The sequence below is a fragment of the Sinocyclocheilus rhinocerous genome, unplaced genomic scaffold (genome assembly GCF_001515625.1).
Source record: "Sinocyclocheilus rhinocerous isolate Xijiao unplaced genomic scaffold, SAMN03320098_v1.1 scaffold1074, whole genome shotgun sequence".
Lineage (NCBI taxonomy): Eukaryota > Metazoa > Chordata > Actinopteri > Cypriniformes > Cyprinidae > Sinocyclocheilus > Sinocyclocheilus rhinocerous.
In genome coordinates, this window is record NW_015642525.1 from 19,225 (window position 1) to 37,673 (window position 18,449).

The window sequence follows — 18,449 nt, forward strand, 5'->3', positions numbered from 1 at the left end:
AATCACGGCACCTGACAACCGAGCGGCTCGCGCTACTATGGCGAAGGCGTCAACATAAATATTCATGAGCCAGGCGTTCGCTATTGGACGAGAGCAGCGCGACGTCACTACCGACCACTTACAATTCAATACGTAAGACTTTCCATTGGAGGTTTAGAACGTAACGTCAACATTGTCTTATGAATTAATAATCACAAACGAAGCGTTCACTTGTATTAATTTAACCTTTGATTATACAAAATTACAAAAAAGTAAAATATTCTGTATTAGTTTTTTTTATCTGTCTGCATCTATATATCATTCGACAACATACTATAGTATGACAACCGCAGAACTAAGAACTAAAAAAAAAAAACATTCTATAACTATTTAGAATAATGGAACGTCTGTATTATCTAATATTTGTACTACATGGAAATTGTAGAAACATATTAAAAGCGTTTCATTCTGAGAGAAAATTAAAATAATAAGTCTCAATATATCCGCAAAACACAACCAGAAATATTTTGAGAATTTTGATGTTTTTAAAACATTCAAGGCGACGTCTTCGCTAGCAGGCTTCTTTGAGATGCGCCTCGCCTGAAATGTAGGGAGAGCAGGCGGCTGCAGTGAGGGGAGGAGTGAAGTAAGCGCAGGCAAGACGGACAGATCTGAGCTCTCGAAGTGAACAGATACCAACGAGATCAAAGGCAGATATCGCGTTATTCTCACTCACGTGCTGTGTTGCTTATAAACATGATATAATTTCAGTTCTGGTGCTTTTATATGAAAATAAATATGATGAACAAGACACTCAAAGTGCTTGCTATTTAATTCCATACGAAAGGTGTATTTATCATCCATTTTTACCGGCAAAGGACATAAGTATCGCTTTTTATCTCTCCTCTTTCCACTTCTGTTTCAGGTTTTTATAAACTATTTCTTACTATGTGTCAGTAAGTTGTTGTTATTTTAGCATGTGTGTTTGCCTCAGTGTTATTTTTTTAGGATTACTGATGAACTAATGTACTTTGATTTGTATTAGTTATCTATTTTAGTTTTAGTTACAGTTGTAGTCATGTTGTCATTTTATTAGTTTTTTTATTATGTCTATATAGTTTTTTTTATTAAGTTTTAGTTTTATTTAATTTGAGTTATTTCAGTACTTCAACATACAAAATGGAAATGAAATAATATATATATATTTAATGTATTTATACTGTATATATGTACATGTATATGTATATGTGTGTGGCTGTACATACACATATGTAGTTGTTTTTTGGTGTTTGGCTTAGTGTTATGTTAGAATCATTATTATACTCATACCTTTTGTTCTTTTAATATTTTGAATTGTTTTTAGCTTTGTTTTTTTGTTTTCATTTAAATGTTTTAGTTTTGAAATGTTGTTGTATGCATTTGTCATTTTTATTTAATTTCTTTTATTTTCTTAAATGTGTGTATATATATAGTATTTATAGAGTTTTAGCTTTTAGTTTGAATTACTTTTTCTTATTTGTAAGTCGCTTTGGATAAAAGCGTCTGCTAAATGACTAAAAGTAAAAGTAAAGTAAAAAGTAAGAGAACCGCAGCATCACGGGTGTCTGAACCAATGAGCATTAAGCTGTGACGTCAGTCAGTCGTTTCCCATCATGCTTTAGATCAGTGCAGTCGGTGGAGAGCAACTGCACAATCCGACACAGCCACCTCGCCATCGCGAGAGTTTTTTTGCACACGTCAGCATGACATCAGAGCAAGTCGGAGGTAAGTCGGACACTTTCTAACCGGCATGCATCTCGCGGTGATCGATTCTGCGCAGATTTTGCTCATCTCAAACAAGCCCATTGAAGGGGTCACTAAACTGCTGTGGTTAGCGTAATTAATATTCAGGAAAATAAGCCATCGCCATTGGACGGTAACAAGGCAACGTTGCATTATGTAATTAATATTCGTGAAGTAGGCCTAAAGCCATTGGAAGCTGACCAGTGAACGTCGCACGCTCTAATTAATATTCATGAGCGAGGCCTTCACCATGGTAGGGTTTGTAACGTCGAACCGGGCGCGAATCATAACGTGTTCAATGACAGATAATAAATAATCTCTCAGAGCTTCACGTCACACATTCGAATTCGCCACGTCGTAAAAACGTCGTTTTTGGGATTCTGGGATTATAAACTCCGACACACGGTACCGCGTCAGATCCGGGCTTAACGGCGCGAGATTCTATAAACACCGATGACACGTGACGCGACGCTCAATAACAGTTACGTGCATGACGTCACGACAAATAAATGTAATTGTAATCAGTTACAGTTACTGAGAAAAAAGTGTAATTAAATTACAGTTACTTATGAAAATGGTAGCGATTACAAAGAGGGTTACGTCTAAATATTTTCACACACAAACATTTAATTGATTTATTTCATAAATTGCACTGACTGCTTTAATATATGAGACACGAATGTTTCAGGAGTTCAGGACGCAGAATAGGATTTATGTTTATAGCCACATATTAGTTTAGAGCTGTTTAAACGCTGCTTGATCTGTGCAGATTTCTCTCCTGATTCACACCAGAACACTGACTCACTGGAGGAAGCGTTATTATGGATTATAGACTCTATGTATTTTAGCTGGAAACGATGGTTTGAAGTTACAAATGTCTTAAACCAGGAGATCCGGTCGTTCTGCAGATCTAACGGAAGAGTTCAGGGAAAGATGGCTTATTTTTCTGACCCTGTTGGCATTTTCTTTATGTTTCAAGCATATAAACTCACTTCATTGTGACACATTTCTCAGAAAACAAGACTTCATCTCTTTATCGTGCATCTCCAGTAAATGTGTCTTGTATGAATCTTTAGATACTTGTGCTGGAAGACAAGAGCAGCACTTTCTGCGTAAATCTGGACAGATTCATGACGGTGTGTAACAGCATCATCTTCTCAAACTGCTGGTTACCGTGGAAACCGCTGCAACACTGACATCATCCACACGACTGCATCGAGACGCACCAATGAAGAAAACAGCTACAAACTTTCAAACTGATTATTTTCTGTTTTCAGTAATTATATGAGCTACATGTCTTTCATCAAGGTTAAACTGACTGTAGAACAAGTGTTTGACTAGTAAATAAAGAGTTAGTGAATGTCAGGCAAATAAAGCAAGCAGAAGCATCAGCTCGGTCAATCTCATCTTCTATGATCTGGTTTATTTGCATTAAACGTTAAAGCATTAAACAGTAAAGAAATATAAACTTGTTTTCCCTTTAAATAAAGCTTATTTTCTTACCACACTGGCAGATATTTGTTCTTGTTTTAAGCATAAAGTCACTTCATTTTCAAGCATTTTTCAGAAAACAGAACTATATATTTTAAGTTATGTTGCATGAGGATGGTTGCATGTATGAGGAGACCGAGACCCTCGTGGTTCTGCTGCTCATCGACAGGTCCTGTGCTCCTCAGCTTCACTTCTAAACGCTGGAAGAGCCAGGAATAGCACTAATATTGACCGGAGTTGATGTGTTGTGATGTTGTAGATGTACAGCAGTTATTTAGTAAAGATCAATCGGTCATGGTTTGCTGTTCATCGAGACTCTGGACTATCACTGCTTGACCCGCAGTTCTTAAATACGGACACGTTTAGCAGTCAGATCACTATTTAGTACCGGATTAGAACGATGATCAGCTGTTTACATGTAACTTTAGTGCAAGAAAGAATTAAAATAACTGAAAAATATTAAAAGAAATACACTAATGGACAAAATGTGAATATCTGTTAAAATGTAATCGACTGCTGTGATCAAAGCTGAATTTTCAGCATCATTAAAGAGTTTCTATTTCAAATAAATGCTGTTCTTCTGAACTTTCTATTCATCTGTGAATCCTGAAAAACTCAAATGTATCACGGTTTCCACAGAAATATTGTGCAGCACAACTGTGTTCAACATTGATAATAATCAGAAATGTTTCTTGAGCAGCAAATCAGCATATTAGAATGATTTCTGAAGATGATGCTGAAAATACAGTTACATTTTAACAGATATTCATCTAGAGAACAGCTGTTTTAAATTGTAATAATATGTCAAGTCAAGTTACCTTTATTTATGTAGCACTTTTAACAATACAGATTGTGTCAAAGCAGCTTTACAGTATTAAATATGAAAATAGTGTCAATAATGCATCCATCAGTGCAATAATAAAACACAGCTAAAGTGCCGGTCACTTCCATCGTTTCGAGTCGAGTCGAGCTTTATTGTCATTCTGCTACATATAGTGGAACGAAGTGTCGTGTCTCACAGGACCACGGTGCTACATACTAGTTAAACAGAAATATAAACGTACAACAATAGAAGTATTAGAAAAACACCTATAGACCTACACTGCAAAAAATGATTTTGATATTTTTTTCAGAAAACAAAACATAATATCTTAAGTCATTTTACTTGCAAAATAAATGCACATTGATTCAAGAATTTTTTAAATTTTTATTCTAGAAAACAAGACAAAAATACTACGTAAGAACATCATTTTTGCAGTGTATACAACAGTTGACCATCTGACTATACATACACATAAACTGAGACAGTACAAGAACTTTACATACTGTTCATGAAATTGTGCAAAAAAGATATTTTGGGGGAAGCAGCGCATAGTGCAAGATGATTCGTAGTGCAGTGCACAAGTAAACATGTGATCATATTGAGTCTCTGTAGCAGGGAGTGTTTATAAAGTGTGTATGCACACTAGACACTCAATATGATCACATGTTTACTTGTGCACTGCACTACACAAGACTTCCATTCACATGCATTTGAACGTGAGAGACGGCAAAAGTTAGAGTTTGGTGAACTAAAGATATGTTACTAGAAGATTTATTCTTTGAAAAAAAGTGAGCAGACTCTACAGTATTTCAGCACTAATTGATTTAGTGGAATCTAATCAAATCAGACAGATGAAACATGGACAGGCTGATTCTCAAAAAACACCAACTAAACCACAGAAGATGAAAGAAAATCAAACAAGACAAAAATACTACGTAAGAAAATCATTTTTGCAGTGTATACAACAGTTGACCATCTGACTATACATATAGTTGACTATACATACACATAAACTGAGACAGTACAAGAACTTTACATACTGTTCATGAAATTGTGCAAAAAAGATATTTTGGGGGAAGCAGCGCATAGTGCAAGATGATTCGTAGTGCAGTGCACAAGTAAACATGTGATCATATTGAGTCTCTGTAGCAGGGAGTGTTTATAAAGTGTGTATGCACACTAGACACTCAATATGATCACATGTTTACTTGTGCACTGCACTACACAAGAGTTCCATTCACATGCATTTGAACGTGAGAGACGGCAAAAGTTAGAGTTTGGTGAACTAAAGATATGTTACTAGAAGATTTATTCTTTGAAAAAAAGTGAGCAGACTCTACAGTATTTCAGCACTAATTGATTTAGTGGAATCTAATCAAATCAGACAGATGAAACATGGACAGGCTGATTCTCAAAAAACACCAACTAAACCACAGAAGATGAAAGAAAATCTCACATGAATCACTGCAGTGATGAATTACTGAATCTCTATTGTGTGCATGACTGTAAAATCCTGAATCAAATCCAGAGAAGCTCTGCTCAGTGTGTTCAGCTTTATGTGATGATGTAGAAATATTCTGTGATGTTCCTGAGCCTATCGATGGTTTCTGTTTTTCAGGTTCCTTTCGAGATGAATTTTCCCCGCGGCGTCTACGACAAGCTCATGCTGACCAGCAGAGGACAGATTCAACCAGACGCCAAGATGTAAGTGCAGACCTCGTTTTTCATGTATTTATGTGAATTGATCACTATTTAGTACCGGATTAGAATGATGATCAGCAAACTTATCACACTGAAGTTATCATTTGTGATGAATGTAATGTGTTATTGTATCGTGTGATTAATTCAACAGAATAACCCTACTAATGTTGAGTGTGAATTAAAGTATTATTTAAAGCCAATGTAAATGAATCATAAATGTCATCTACTTTACATTTATATCACATTTTAGTTTATTGTGTAAGAAATCACGTTGAACAATTGCTGATCATAAATAAATAAAAACATAAGTTAATGGGTCATTAATGTGTCATTAAATAATCAAGACAAAATACTAATATGAAATACTGCCGATTACAGACACATCATCTTATTTGGCAATAAAAGGTTAATAAAATGGACATGAAAAGCAATTAAAAACACAAATAATCTGGTAAAAATAAAAAATATTAACATCCACAAGCATAACTGACACAGGTGGGTGAAACACCTCAGATCATATAAGAAACTACAACTTCAAACCGCATCAGTTAAACATTCAAAATATGCAAATATATGTGTGTGAAACACCTAAAATTCAAAGTCTTGAACTCACTCACACACACACACAGCATGGTTCAAATCACACTTATCTGACCGCCATCAATTCGTAGCAGTGAATGAAGAGGTATCATATCGATCACAAGTGCAGTATGGAGTACCTCAAGGCTCAGTACTAGGACTGTTACTCTTCACGCTTTACATTTGATAAATAAAGGTGACGACTTAAACACTAATGTATCATGAATGCACACTATTTTTAAAATGTCTATTTAATCAAATCAAAAAATGAAGTTTTTGTTAAAAATGAGACATTTTTGTTTTCATGCCTGATTTTACTTGCTGAGATCATTTTCTGTCAGTATGTTTCATGTTGAACTTCCATTCAAAAGTGTTACTACATTTATAAAAGCAAGACAGCAAAACAACCACAACATTTACATGGATTTACATTTTATTTATGCTCAAGGCCATAATATCAACTCAATTCTGAGGCCATTTCAATCTGATAAAGAGGGAAAATCCACATAATTTACAAACTTTGCCGAATGAATGCATTAAGATCCATCTGGTTATGAGTTATTTTCCAGCCTGAGCGATCAGTTCATATCTCTGGGAGATTAATCGGTGATTATAAACGACAGAAAACTAACACAGGCCTCATCAACCATCCATAATGATGCATAAATCACAAAAATAAATCTATTCTAACAAAAGGAACACATAATCCATAAACTGAGCAAAACATGTTTAGTATTAAACAAGAAGCCATAGAAATATGTGGGTTAATGAGCTCATTATCAAGTAATATCCTGAGAAATATTGATTCACAATTGCTTTTTACAAAGATTGTACAACCTTATGCTGTAAATGTGAAAAACGGCCAGTTCTATCCATCATTAGCAGAAAATGAAAGTACTGCTCCATCCACATGATTCAGCTGGAGATATTAATGACTCCAGAATACCCTGCATACTCTCATGTTTACTGTGGTATTGATGAGGTGAAGCAGCACACCTGCAGATGATGTGTTTGTGTTCACAGGTTCACGTCTCATTTCCTCCTCTCTCGGACTGATGAAGATCGCCTCCTCCTCCTCTGGATCACCACACTCGTCTCAGGCTAAATCTTGGTGAAGGACTGCAGGATTACGCTGGGCAGACGTCTCTTCAGCACTAAACACCAAGCAGATCTCATATTAAATGATGGCAGCTGTATTTCAGGCTTTCTGAAGCTCAAATTCAAGACTTTTTAAGACCTGCACAAATAAATGTAATACCATATGAGCGGTGTAGGGCAATGTCTATACTCTATAGTAACATATTAAAGCATGTAAAAAGCATAATTTACAGTTCAGATACAAGTTTTCACAAAAACAAAAAGTTTTATAATATGATACACTTCATTAAACCGTTTTTAAGAAAATGGATGGAGCCAAAAGTATTAATTATTATATTAATTTAAACAATTATTATCAATAAATTACTATATTAATTAAATAACATATAAATTAGTGCTGTCAAACGATTAATCGCGTCCAAAATAAAAGTTTTTGTTTACATAATGTGTGTGTGTACTGTGTATATTTATTATGTATATATAAATACACACACTCATTTAGTTTATATTTAGAAAATATTTACATGTATATATTTATATTCATATAATTTAATTTACGTATATACAAATATATTTAATATATAAACATAACATATTTTTAACATAACATATATACATGTATGTGTGTGTATCTATATATACATAATAAATATACACAGTACACGCACATATAGTATGTAAACAAAAACTTTTATTTTGGATGCGATTAATCGCGATTAATTATTAGTGTGTACAGCCGTTACCGGGGAAACCTCGATCTCTGCCGCTCTCAAAGCGCCTCCTGCTGGCAGAGAGTGAATTTGCATTTTTAATAAGCCCGTCTGATATACACAGCAAACATATTTTGCTTATCAGAAGTAATCTACTCTAGAGGAACTTTGCTGCCGTTATTGATTCTTTGCGGAAGTCTACCAGAAGTTACGTTTGGGCCACAGTAATGCGCAGTAACGTTTGTTTATGCTGTTGGTGTGGAAACAGTCTATTGAAAAATGCACATTCATTCTCTGCCAGCAGGAGGCGCTTTCAGAACGGCAGAAACATAGTGGTTTCCACGGTAACAGCAGTAAACATCGGACTTCGCTTATGTTTATTCAACGAAATCATAGCCTTTTGAAGTTTATTCATCACATTCAGCCATTTCGCAATTCTGGTCTTTCCATCCCGAAATTTAAGACCTCCTGAAATCATAATTAAGACTTTCTTGTACAATTTAACATTTTATGGCCTTAAAATGCGAGTCTTTTTAAGGACTCGCGGGTCACTGTGTCTGTAGCACAAGCCTCATCCGCTCCTGTTAGTGTCGTTCACACTGGAAACGCTCGATTCATCATGAGCTCACCTGACTGACTGTGTGCACGCGTCTCTGAAGGACTTCTGGGTAATGAAGGAGCTGCTGTTTTCTGTTGTAATTCTGTTCCTGTCACTGGAAGAGTCATAAAAACACGTTAGTTCAACCCTATAAAGCTGCTGTATCACACTCAATCTCCTCATGTCTTCTGTCTCTGATTGATAGTTTAGAGTGTTTTATCCAGTCACAGCTCTTTTAGTGTAATTGTACAAGTTTCCAGCTTCAGCTGCTGCTTCTCGTGTCAAATCTTGACTGATTTTGATCAAGTAAGCGTCAGAATAACTGCAGTAATATCTCCAGATGAACACTTACTGGACTGAAGCAGCTCAGCTTTACTTGATTCTCCATCAATCATGTTTTAGAGTCTCAAATCTGATCCTCAGGATCTTTTGAGGAGCGTTTGTTTCCAGAAGCTTTACTTTCACTGTTCCTCAGCGGAGGAATGATCTTCACAAGCCTCCAGAACATCTCACATCTTCTGAGGAGCCTTTATTTCTTCAGCTCTCAATCACTGCATTATATGTTTGGACAAAACCATGAGCTGCACCAATATTCAAATTCTGATTAATACAAATAAGATGGTAATTATTTTATTTTTTTTGTAATTTTATTTTTCATAACCATACTATTTTGTAAAATAAAATAAAATAATAAATAAATAAAAACACATCATTTTAAATGCCACAACTAAATTTAGGCATCACGAAAAAAATGGATTACATTTATTTAATTATTAGAGTGACGGACATCAGAGACGCCAGCAAGGTGGTCCATCGTCCTCGCTCAGCCTAACACCTAACATCACCCGCTCTCACGCACACACACTCACACTCACACACACACTCACACACACTCACAGACACGCTCTCATACGCACACGCTCTCACACACTCACACACACACTCACTCTCAGACACACGCACACACACACGCACGCACGCACACACTCACACACTCACTCACTCACTCACTCACTCACTGACACAGACACAGACACAGACAGATACACAGACAGATACACAGACAGATACACAGACAGATACACAGACAGATACACAGACAGATACACAGACAGATACACACACACTCACAGACACACTCTCACACACACAGCTCGTAACGCTCATGATTTACCGTCTGCACCGGAGCGCTGTGAGATCAGAGCAAGCAGCAGCAGAATTTCATCATAGAAATATTAGCATCTGCAGCAAATTCATATTTTTGTTAACTTTGAGCAAATTGAGTTGTTTTTTTCTCCATATTCTTACTATATCAGACTACATATATGAGCCATAAAAGCCTGATGCTCGACAAGAAAAACACATGCAGTTTTTATGATTTTTAAAATATTTTGTCTGTAGGTTCAATAAACTCTTCTTTTTATTTAAACTCTTAATAAACTTACACACACACACGCTCTCACACGCACACACTCACACACACACACTCTCACACACACACACACTCACTCAAACACACTCGCACTCAAACACACACGCACTCACTCACTCACACTCACACACACACACTCACTCACACACACTCGCACTCAAACACACACGCACTCACTCACTCACTCACACACACACACACTCACTCTCACACACACAGACGGACGCATACTCTCACACACGCTCTCACACACGCACTCACACACACACACGCACACACTCTCACACACGCTCTCACTCACACATACACACACGCACTCACACACACACTCACTCACACACTCTCACTCACTCACTCACTCACACACACACACCAGTTCCTCTGTGAACACAAGCCTGACCGACTGCATTGGTGTAATTTATTGTCATGTGACCGGTCATGCTTGATTTCCTGTTGATATTGGTGACGTTCAGACTGTCATTGTGTTTTATAGCGTGCTGATGTTTATCAAATGTGTTTATCAGGACTTCAGAGGGCCGCTGATGTCTGACTATAAGTTTGATTGGGACAAAGTCCTGCAGGCTCACGGGGACACGGGTGTGTTTCTGCAGTACACACACGCCCGACTCTGCAGGTACACACACACACACACACACACACACACACACACACACAAAGAGTGTAAAACCACTAAAGTGGCTCGTTTTATGATGTTCAAACATTTATAATCCGCCTCTCTGGAGTCTGTGCTTCTTATTGAACGATATCTCCGTCTAATGACTCCAAACTGTATAATGGATTGTTGTGTCAGTCAGCTAGTTTCATCTCTCTCATTTCACTCCATACTGTCTGTTTTCTCACTTAAAATAAAAAAATGTGCTGAGAATGAACTCGCCCTCAGGCCATCCAAGAAGAGTTTGTCTCTTCATCAGATTTGTAGAAATGTAGCATTGCATCAGCGTCTCAGCAGTGGATGCTCTGCAGTGAATGGGTGCCGTCAGAATGAGAGTCCTGATTTACCGTCTGCACCGGAGCGCTGTGAGATCAGAGTCTGATAATGAGAATGCTGCCGAATCAAGGCCCGTTTCTTGGCCATCAGAGATGTGCTGTGCTCCTCAAGAGCTCCGATCATCTGACGAGCCTGAGACAGAGCAGGAACATGTCAATGAAGCTGAAGTGTCCTGCAGAGATCTGAGGAGAAGCAGTGGGTTTAGCCGCACCTCTCGGAGCAGGTCTTGAGTGCTCATCATGACGTCTTCTTCAACACCCAGCGTCCTCTTCAGCGAGTCCAAACTCTGCTGCAGTTCAGCAAGCTGCTTCCGTTCTCTCAGCGTTCGGTTCAGACACCACGTTCGCTTATACAGCGGCAGATCAGACATCAGCCGCACTGCATGATGGGTCGCTGATTTACATTTCAGCTGCAAACAACATGATGATCAGGTTTTCACTGAACACAACAGGTTAAATATGCTGTATCTAGCGAATCAATTGTTTTTGCACATTATTTTTGCTTTTCACCTCATAATACTTCAGTGAGCAAAACAAACTCGATGGAGGTAAAGAAAGAACAGAGACTTACAAGCCATTGACTCTGAGCTGCTTGCTGTGTTCTCCTGCAGAGAAGAGAGATGTTTACTGAATAAAGCAGCGGTTCAGTGTGAATCTGAGATGCTTTCAGCTCAGGACTCACCGTCTCGCCTTGGCTCTTAAGAGGCTGATGTTCATCTTCTCATCGTACTCCTCATACGTCACAATATCCACCTCCTCCTCACTGTACCAATCGTTCTAGCATCGAAACACAGCACAATCTGAGAATAGTGATTCAAACGGACTTTCTTCTTCAGGACGATTCGATTAAAGGGTGATATTAGGGCTGGGGATTGAGACTAGTTTCATGATTTAATTTAGATTCACATCTCGATTTGATTCATTTGAATAAATATGCATTCAGTTAATCATAATATTACAATGTGCAATTGCACCTAAGGCAGTTTTTATAATAAAAATGCATTATAAGTTTTTAATGATAGAATTGTTTTTATATGTTACTGAAGTTATGATATCAGTGGATGTTATGACTTCTTCTCATTATTCAAACCTACACTAGCGCTCAAAAGTTTGAGATCAGTAAGACTTGTGATGTTTTTAAAGAAGTCTCTTCTGCTCATCAAGGCTGCATTTATTTGATCAAAAATACAGAAAAAAACAGTAATATTGCAAAATGTTATTACAATATAAAATAATGGTTTACAGCCTTGATGAGCAGAAGAAACTCCTGTAAAAACATTAAAAATCATTCTGATCCCAAACTTTTGACCGGTAGTGTACATTAAATACTGAAGAACAGGTTAAGTAAAATATAATGAATATGTAATATAGTATAGTACATATTTATCATAATGCTTCTTTCAAGAGTTATTTTTTCTATCTTTTTTACTGGTGTCTTTCTGCAGCTGAATCACAGATTTGAGTGAGTTCTGTTTCTATCAACACCTTCTGACGTTCATTCATGTTTATTGATTGAATTTCATTATAGAACTGACAGAATTTGAACGCTGAGACTTTGTTTCAAAAGTAACAAAGCTTGTTGAGATGACTGGGTTAGAGGTTATGTTCACACATCAACTAAAAACAGCACTGATCGATTCTCGTAATTTAAGAAAAATGTGAATCGCTTGAAATCAAGAAACCAGGGCTTTTAGCTGACTTACACTGTCTTCTGTGGTCCATCCGTCACTGGAGTACATGAACGCACTGCTGGATTGATGGAGTTCAGCAGCAGAATCCACTCGTGGATCGTCCGGAGCCTGTCGTTTTCTCCTCCGGTTCTGGATCTCCTCAGCTCCGGGTTTGTGTGTTTTAGTGAAACTCTGCGAGACCGATGAGGTGCGACCCTCAAATACAGAGCACAATACACCAGCACCAACGGCTGTGTCCTTCCTCTCCTCTCGGCTTCTCAGATGCTGCTGGACTTCAGTATTAGAGGAGGATCTGTCTGTGTCTTTCACACCACGATCCCTGCTTTCAGAGGCGTTCAGATGATGACTGACGCCTGCGATCGTCTCGTGGTCTGACTCCTCTATTTTGGCGCGGTGTGACGAGTCTTTGCTGTTCTGTGGGGACTGGTCCGTATCATCCTCGATCTTAATGTGCAGCGATCGTTCCTCTGGCTCAGAGCATGGATGTTTGGATGAAGAGTCGCCGCTGTAAGACTCTACTTTAATGATAACTGGAGCACCGTCTTCACCTGGTTCTGTTTTAATAGAGACTGAGGACTGGTGTGCGCTCGGGTCTTCGGTTGATTTCTCGGTGCATACGGCGGGTACAGAAGCGGTCGGGCTGCTCACGCTGGGACTGACAAACATGGGCAGTTTTATTAACCTATATCCTCCAGGAAGTAACAATGTGGAAGCAGTTCCTGTTGACTCAGGAGCTTTTCCTGTCTGGTCGAGACCCACAGTCTTGCTCTCAGCAGAAGGTGGGCATATTCTGAAGGAAAACATGCCAGCTTTAGCAAGTAAACCGCCCTGTAGACCCGCAGCTGCAACAGTTCCAAAGCTAAAGCCGGTGTTTCCTTGCACTGCGTGGATTCTGGGTACGATGAATGGAAGGGGTTTAGATGAAGCCTTCTGTGAAGATGATGTGGGCATCTGAGCTGATTGTGGCTCCTGTTGAGCACCTCCTGTAGAGAAACCAGGTGAGAATGATTCGTTTGATGTGTACGGCCGTATGATGCAGAAAACACAGACAAAACTGCAAAATCCGGTCGAATTTACTGTATAATGCGGCTTGTTGCAGAACTTGGCAATATTTGGGTGAATAAATCAAAACTAGGGCTTGTAAAATGAATGAAATGGTGGTAAGTCACCAGGAATTTACAATTTCATTTCAGAAAACTATTGGCAGAAACTATAAAAAATAAGTTCCATTTAACTTGAAGAAATTATAACAGGTATATTAATATTGTGCAGTAGATAACAATAATAGAATAGCAAATATGGAGCATCAGATCAACTGTAGCAATGAGTAATTAAAACCATTTTAAGTTTATTTTAGACAAAATAACTGAAAAATCAGAAACACAACCACTGCTAATATGATTTATTGGCTTATCACTTTTGACCAATAGGTGGCGCTGTTATCAAATTGATGTGGTGTGTTCTGTGTGAGGTGATAATGGCACACACAGAGGTTGGTGTCAGTATGTCAAAGCTTTGCAGAGATACAGCCTCAGATGCAGTTTGGCATCATGCCTTAACTTTGTTGCGGTGCTATACAAAAGCAGTTCGGTCTATCAACACGAAATCCATAACTATCTGAAGATGATCTGACTCAAATTTGGTGAAAATCAGACAAACGGTCTAGGAGGAGTTTGGCGGACAGGAAGTTCGGCCGACTATGGCATAATTGGTATCTATGTTGTCGGCATGACCCAAGAAATATTTTGAGTTTCATTACAAAAGGCTAATGCAATCAAAAGTTATTAGCATTTTTTGAAATTCCTTTATACGTTCTGGCCACAAGGTGGCACTGCCCCCAAACTTTTTAAGTACCATCAGGGCATGGTGCCAAAGACACGTACCGAGTTTCGTAACGATACGCCAATGCGTTCGTAAAAATATACCATTTTACGATAAAATTCAAAATGGCTGACATGGGAAAATTGGGTATGGTTCGACTCGGCATGCTCCACCGAATCTAAAGAGACCAGGTTTTCTGACTTTTGGCCAAACCATTCAGAAGTTACAAGCAAAAATAGCCATTTTTCATATCTCCTGACCACTAGGTGGCGCTGCAACGCAACTGTGCAGGTAGCCTCAGGTCATGCTTGTTATAACACACACCAAGCTTGGTCTCAATACGCCAAACCGTTGCGGAGATACAGCCTCACATTTGTGTGCTCTTCGTCGAATTCGTTCATGCGTCATTCGAGAACGGTTTGACTAATCAACTTTATTTCTAGGGCTGACCTCGACTAAAGATTTTTCTGATCGACTGGTAGTCGTTCATTTTGAGCATTAGTCGACTATTAGTCGCACGTATATTAATAAACCATATATATATATATATAAATATATATATATCATATTAATGAGCCTTTAATTGCCTATAGCCTAATAAGTGGTAATGGATGCACCTGTATGCAGTTTCATACGGATTACATAATCTGAGAATATTTGTTTTCCATTTAAATTTGTTCATTTAAAAGTAGACATTTCACTCTCTATAGATATATTTCTCATGCAAGGCAAGTATACACAGAGCTTTGGAGTTTCGCGCTCAAGTTCACAGAGACAGAGACGGCAGAAAGCGCACACTGTTTGCTTTCATTATTTTAAAAAAGCGCAACATTTCGTTGTTATTCTGAGTGCACACAAATAAACGTAGAGTCTTTACAGATTCGAAAGATGTGTTACTTTTATCTGTATGACCAAAAAATGACAGAGTATTTTATGAGCAAGTGAGCGCACCGGCGCCTCAGACACTCGAATAGCACACATTTTTCTAGGTTAACATTAGATTGAGCGGCCAGGTAAAGTTCTACTACATACATATTTCAGATGATAAGCCATATTTGAGGTTGATTATGATAGGCGAGCGTTTGATGCACTAAAAAGCACTTTAGATGCACTGCTTGAAAAAGCAGTTTTTTTCGAACTATTAAAAATAATAAAAAAATTAAACCTTACGATTTTTAAATTTTGGTGTCCATTCGATTCGGCATGAGCCAAGGATTCAGAGGAAACAATAAATTTCCTTCTAGACCTTATGGTTCAAAAGTTATAATCATAAACATGAGTGAAACTTTGGACAAGTGGTGGCGCTAGAGGGTTCGAGTTAGAGACTCCAAACTTGCTGTGGTTAATGTTGAGACTGTCCTCTATCAGTGTGCCAAATTTCATAACTTTCCCGCAAGCGGATCTATGGGCTGCCATAGACTCAAGAGCGGAAGAAGAATAATAAGAACGCCAACGGATACAATAATAATACAACTTATTATAACATTATTTTAAGGAACATATATTTTTTGTTTTTGTAAAAAATAAAAAAAATAAAAAAAATTTTGGGTAATTTTAAAACGTTTCATTTCATTTGATTACTTTAAAAAATTTTTTTTAAACATTTCACAGGGCACTATTATTTTTAAAACTTTAATAAACTATTCAGTTGTATACGTTTCATGAATTCAATTGATTAATCATCCTTTTAGATTAATAAAATTTAATAAAACCATTAAGACACAGTTAAATTAAAATGGAAAACACAGAATTCAGGAAAAAATAAAACATTTGATAAGGCTCTAGAAGTGCTATTGGAGATTCTTGAGGATACAGCAGCACTGTCACTAACCTGTTCCGCCAGCGCCGGTCTGCACCTGCACAGGTAACGCTGCAGGGATGGGCACCAGCTGGATCATCTGGCCGTTAAACTGACACATGTTCACCCCCGTCATACCTGCGACCGGCTGCAGAACCACCTGCTGCCCCGGCGGAAGAGCAGAAGCCGGGAGAACCGTCTCAGCACCGGAGAGGGGCGGAGCTACCGTGACTGGGGCGCTGGAGAGGGGCGGGGCTACAGTGTTTGAGCCACGCCCAGGGTTACGTGATGATGTGGGGTTCAAAGCTGCAGGAATACATCTGATGCCATTAGGAGCCCAGGGCATCACCGGAGATCGGGTAATGGGCATTTTGAATGAATGAGCTTGGCTCACTAAACAAGACAAAGTAAAAGTAGTTTACAGATGATATATACAGTACAGTGGTGGCCAAAATGATTAGAACACTAGTATTTTCAGCAGCTAAAATGGTTTTAAGGCAGTTATTTCTATTTTTTAGTTTCTGAATGAATCCACATCTTTGAACGAATCGAGTGAGTTAATGATTCAGTGACTCGTTTGTATAGAGTCACTTGCTTTGTTTCTGAAAGAAACAGTAATTTAAACGAATCAGCTGAATGAATGACTCACTAAATAAGACAGTGACTCGCCGCCACCTACTGACACTTACAGTCTCACATTTAGATTATCATATTATGTGTAATTAATTTTAGATTAATTAATCGGCACATCATGTAATTAATTAGATAAGAAATTTAAATCGCTATGCCTACATTAGGGTTCAGCGTTTCTTGTTCTGACAGATGGTACCTGTGTGTTTTGAAGGATCGACCGCTGGAGCAGAGTTTGCACCCCTCGTCTCTCTGAGCGTCCTGACCTGAAGTGTTTTGGAAAGAGATCGGCTCATGTTTTGAGGCAGTGGTTTTATTCTGCCAGTGACGTACGCTGCCAGACGATTGGCTGGATGCAGCGCTCCCATCCGGCCCAGGATCAGTTTAGCCTGAGCGTACGTTTTTCCATTGACCTGAAATCAAGGGAGATAGGTTTATGCTCAACAATCTGAGATCAAACACTATTCACAGTAGAGCTAAACGATTCTGGACAAATTGAGAAACACGATTTTTTTAAGATCACGATTCTCCCACGATTCTGAACTAAAAATAATGTGTGAAAGTATTATTGCTGCGGTCTATTTAAAAGAGTTTCTGTTTAAAAATTAATCTGAATGAATTATTAAGCATTTTAATATATATATACACGTATTTAAAATATATTTAATACACCAATTTTTAATATTAAACTTATGAAAAAGTGATTTAAATGAATGATTCAATGACTCATAAGTACTTCACTTGTTTTTCATTACTGGCGTTTTTGAACAAATCTCTTGAATGAACGATTCAATGAAGAATAAATTTTTTAACAGTCACTTTTCGCCACCTAGTGGTGATGCAATCGACAAATGTTATTTAAATCCTAATATAATAATGACAAACTATATATCGTTGGAAAGGTCAGAGTCTCAAAATTCCATATTTGGTGGTTATTTTGTGATAGACGTAATTTGGGTGGTTTGGGTGGCACCCGGTGGCTGTTTTTGGTATAACGCCTAAACAAAATTGCATATGAACCTCATTTTTTTCATTTTTTCTTCAAATTTGGAACACAACTTATGTAGACATATGGCTTTAATTTTATAGCAATTTTGTATTTTTAACTATTTTAAAAAATATTTATTTTATATAAAATAAAATAAAAATAGCACAACACATTTTCTTTACAGTAAATTTAAACTTCTATAACTTTTTAATAATTGTATTTTATTAAATGATTTCACTTCTGTAATAATCTGCTAATTGTCTTATTTAAAAAGAGACCAACCTTAGGTCTGTATTCAAAAGCGTTCATGAATTATAATA

At 37.7% G+C, this 18,449-nt stretch overlaps 1 protein-coding gene across 2 annotated transcripts in view; it reads right to left on the reverse strand.

Annotated features, from left to right (window-relative positions):
- Positions 1–6,775: 6,775 nt before the first annotated feature.
- Positions 6,776–18,449, reverse strand: part of mgab (MAX dimerization protein MGA b) — a 38,769-nt gene continuing 27,095 nt past the window's right edge. For both annotated transcript variants that reach the window (XM_016573021.1, XM_016573020.1), the window contains exons 15-23: positions 17,341–17,554; positions 16,545–16,904; positions 12,905–13,875; positions 11,884–11,978; positions 11,773–11,806; positions 11,414–11,611; positions 11,214–11,334; positions 8,793–8,876; positions 6,776–7,509 (exon numbers count right to left, since the gene is read on the reverse strand). In XM_016573021.1, coding sequence (XP_016428507.1) covers positions 7,457–7,509; positions 8,793–8,876; positions 11,214–11,334; positions 11,414–11,611; positions 11,773–11,806; positions 11,884–11,978; positions 12,905–13,875; positions 16,545–16,904; positions 17,341–17,554 — 2,130 coding nt within the window. In that variant the 3' untranslated portion in view covers positions 6,776–7,456. The remainder of the gene's footprint in view (positions 7,510–8,792; positions 8,877–11,213; positions 11,335–11,413; positions 11,612–11,772; positions 11,807–11,883; positions 11,979–12,904; positions 13,876–16,544; positions 16,905–17,340; positions 17,555–18,449) is intronic.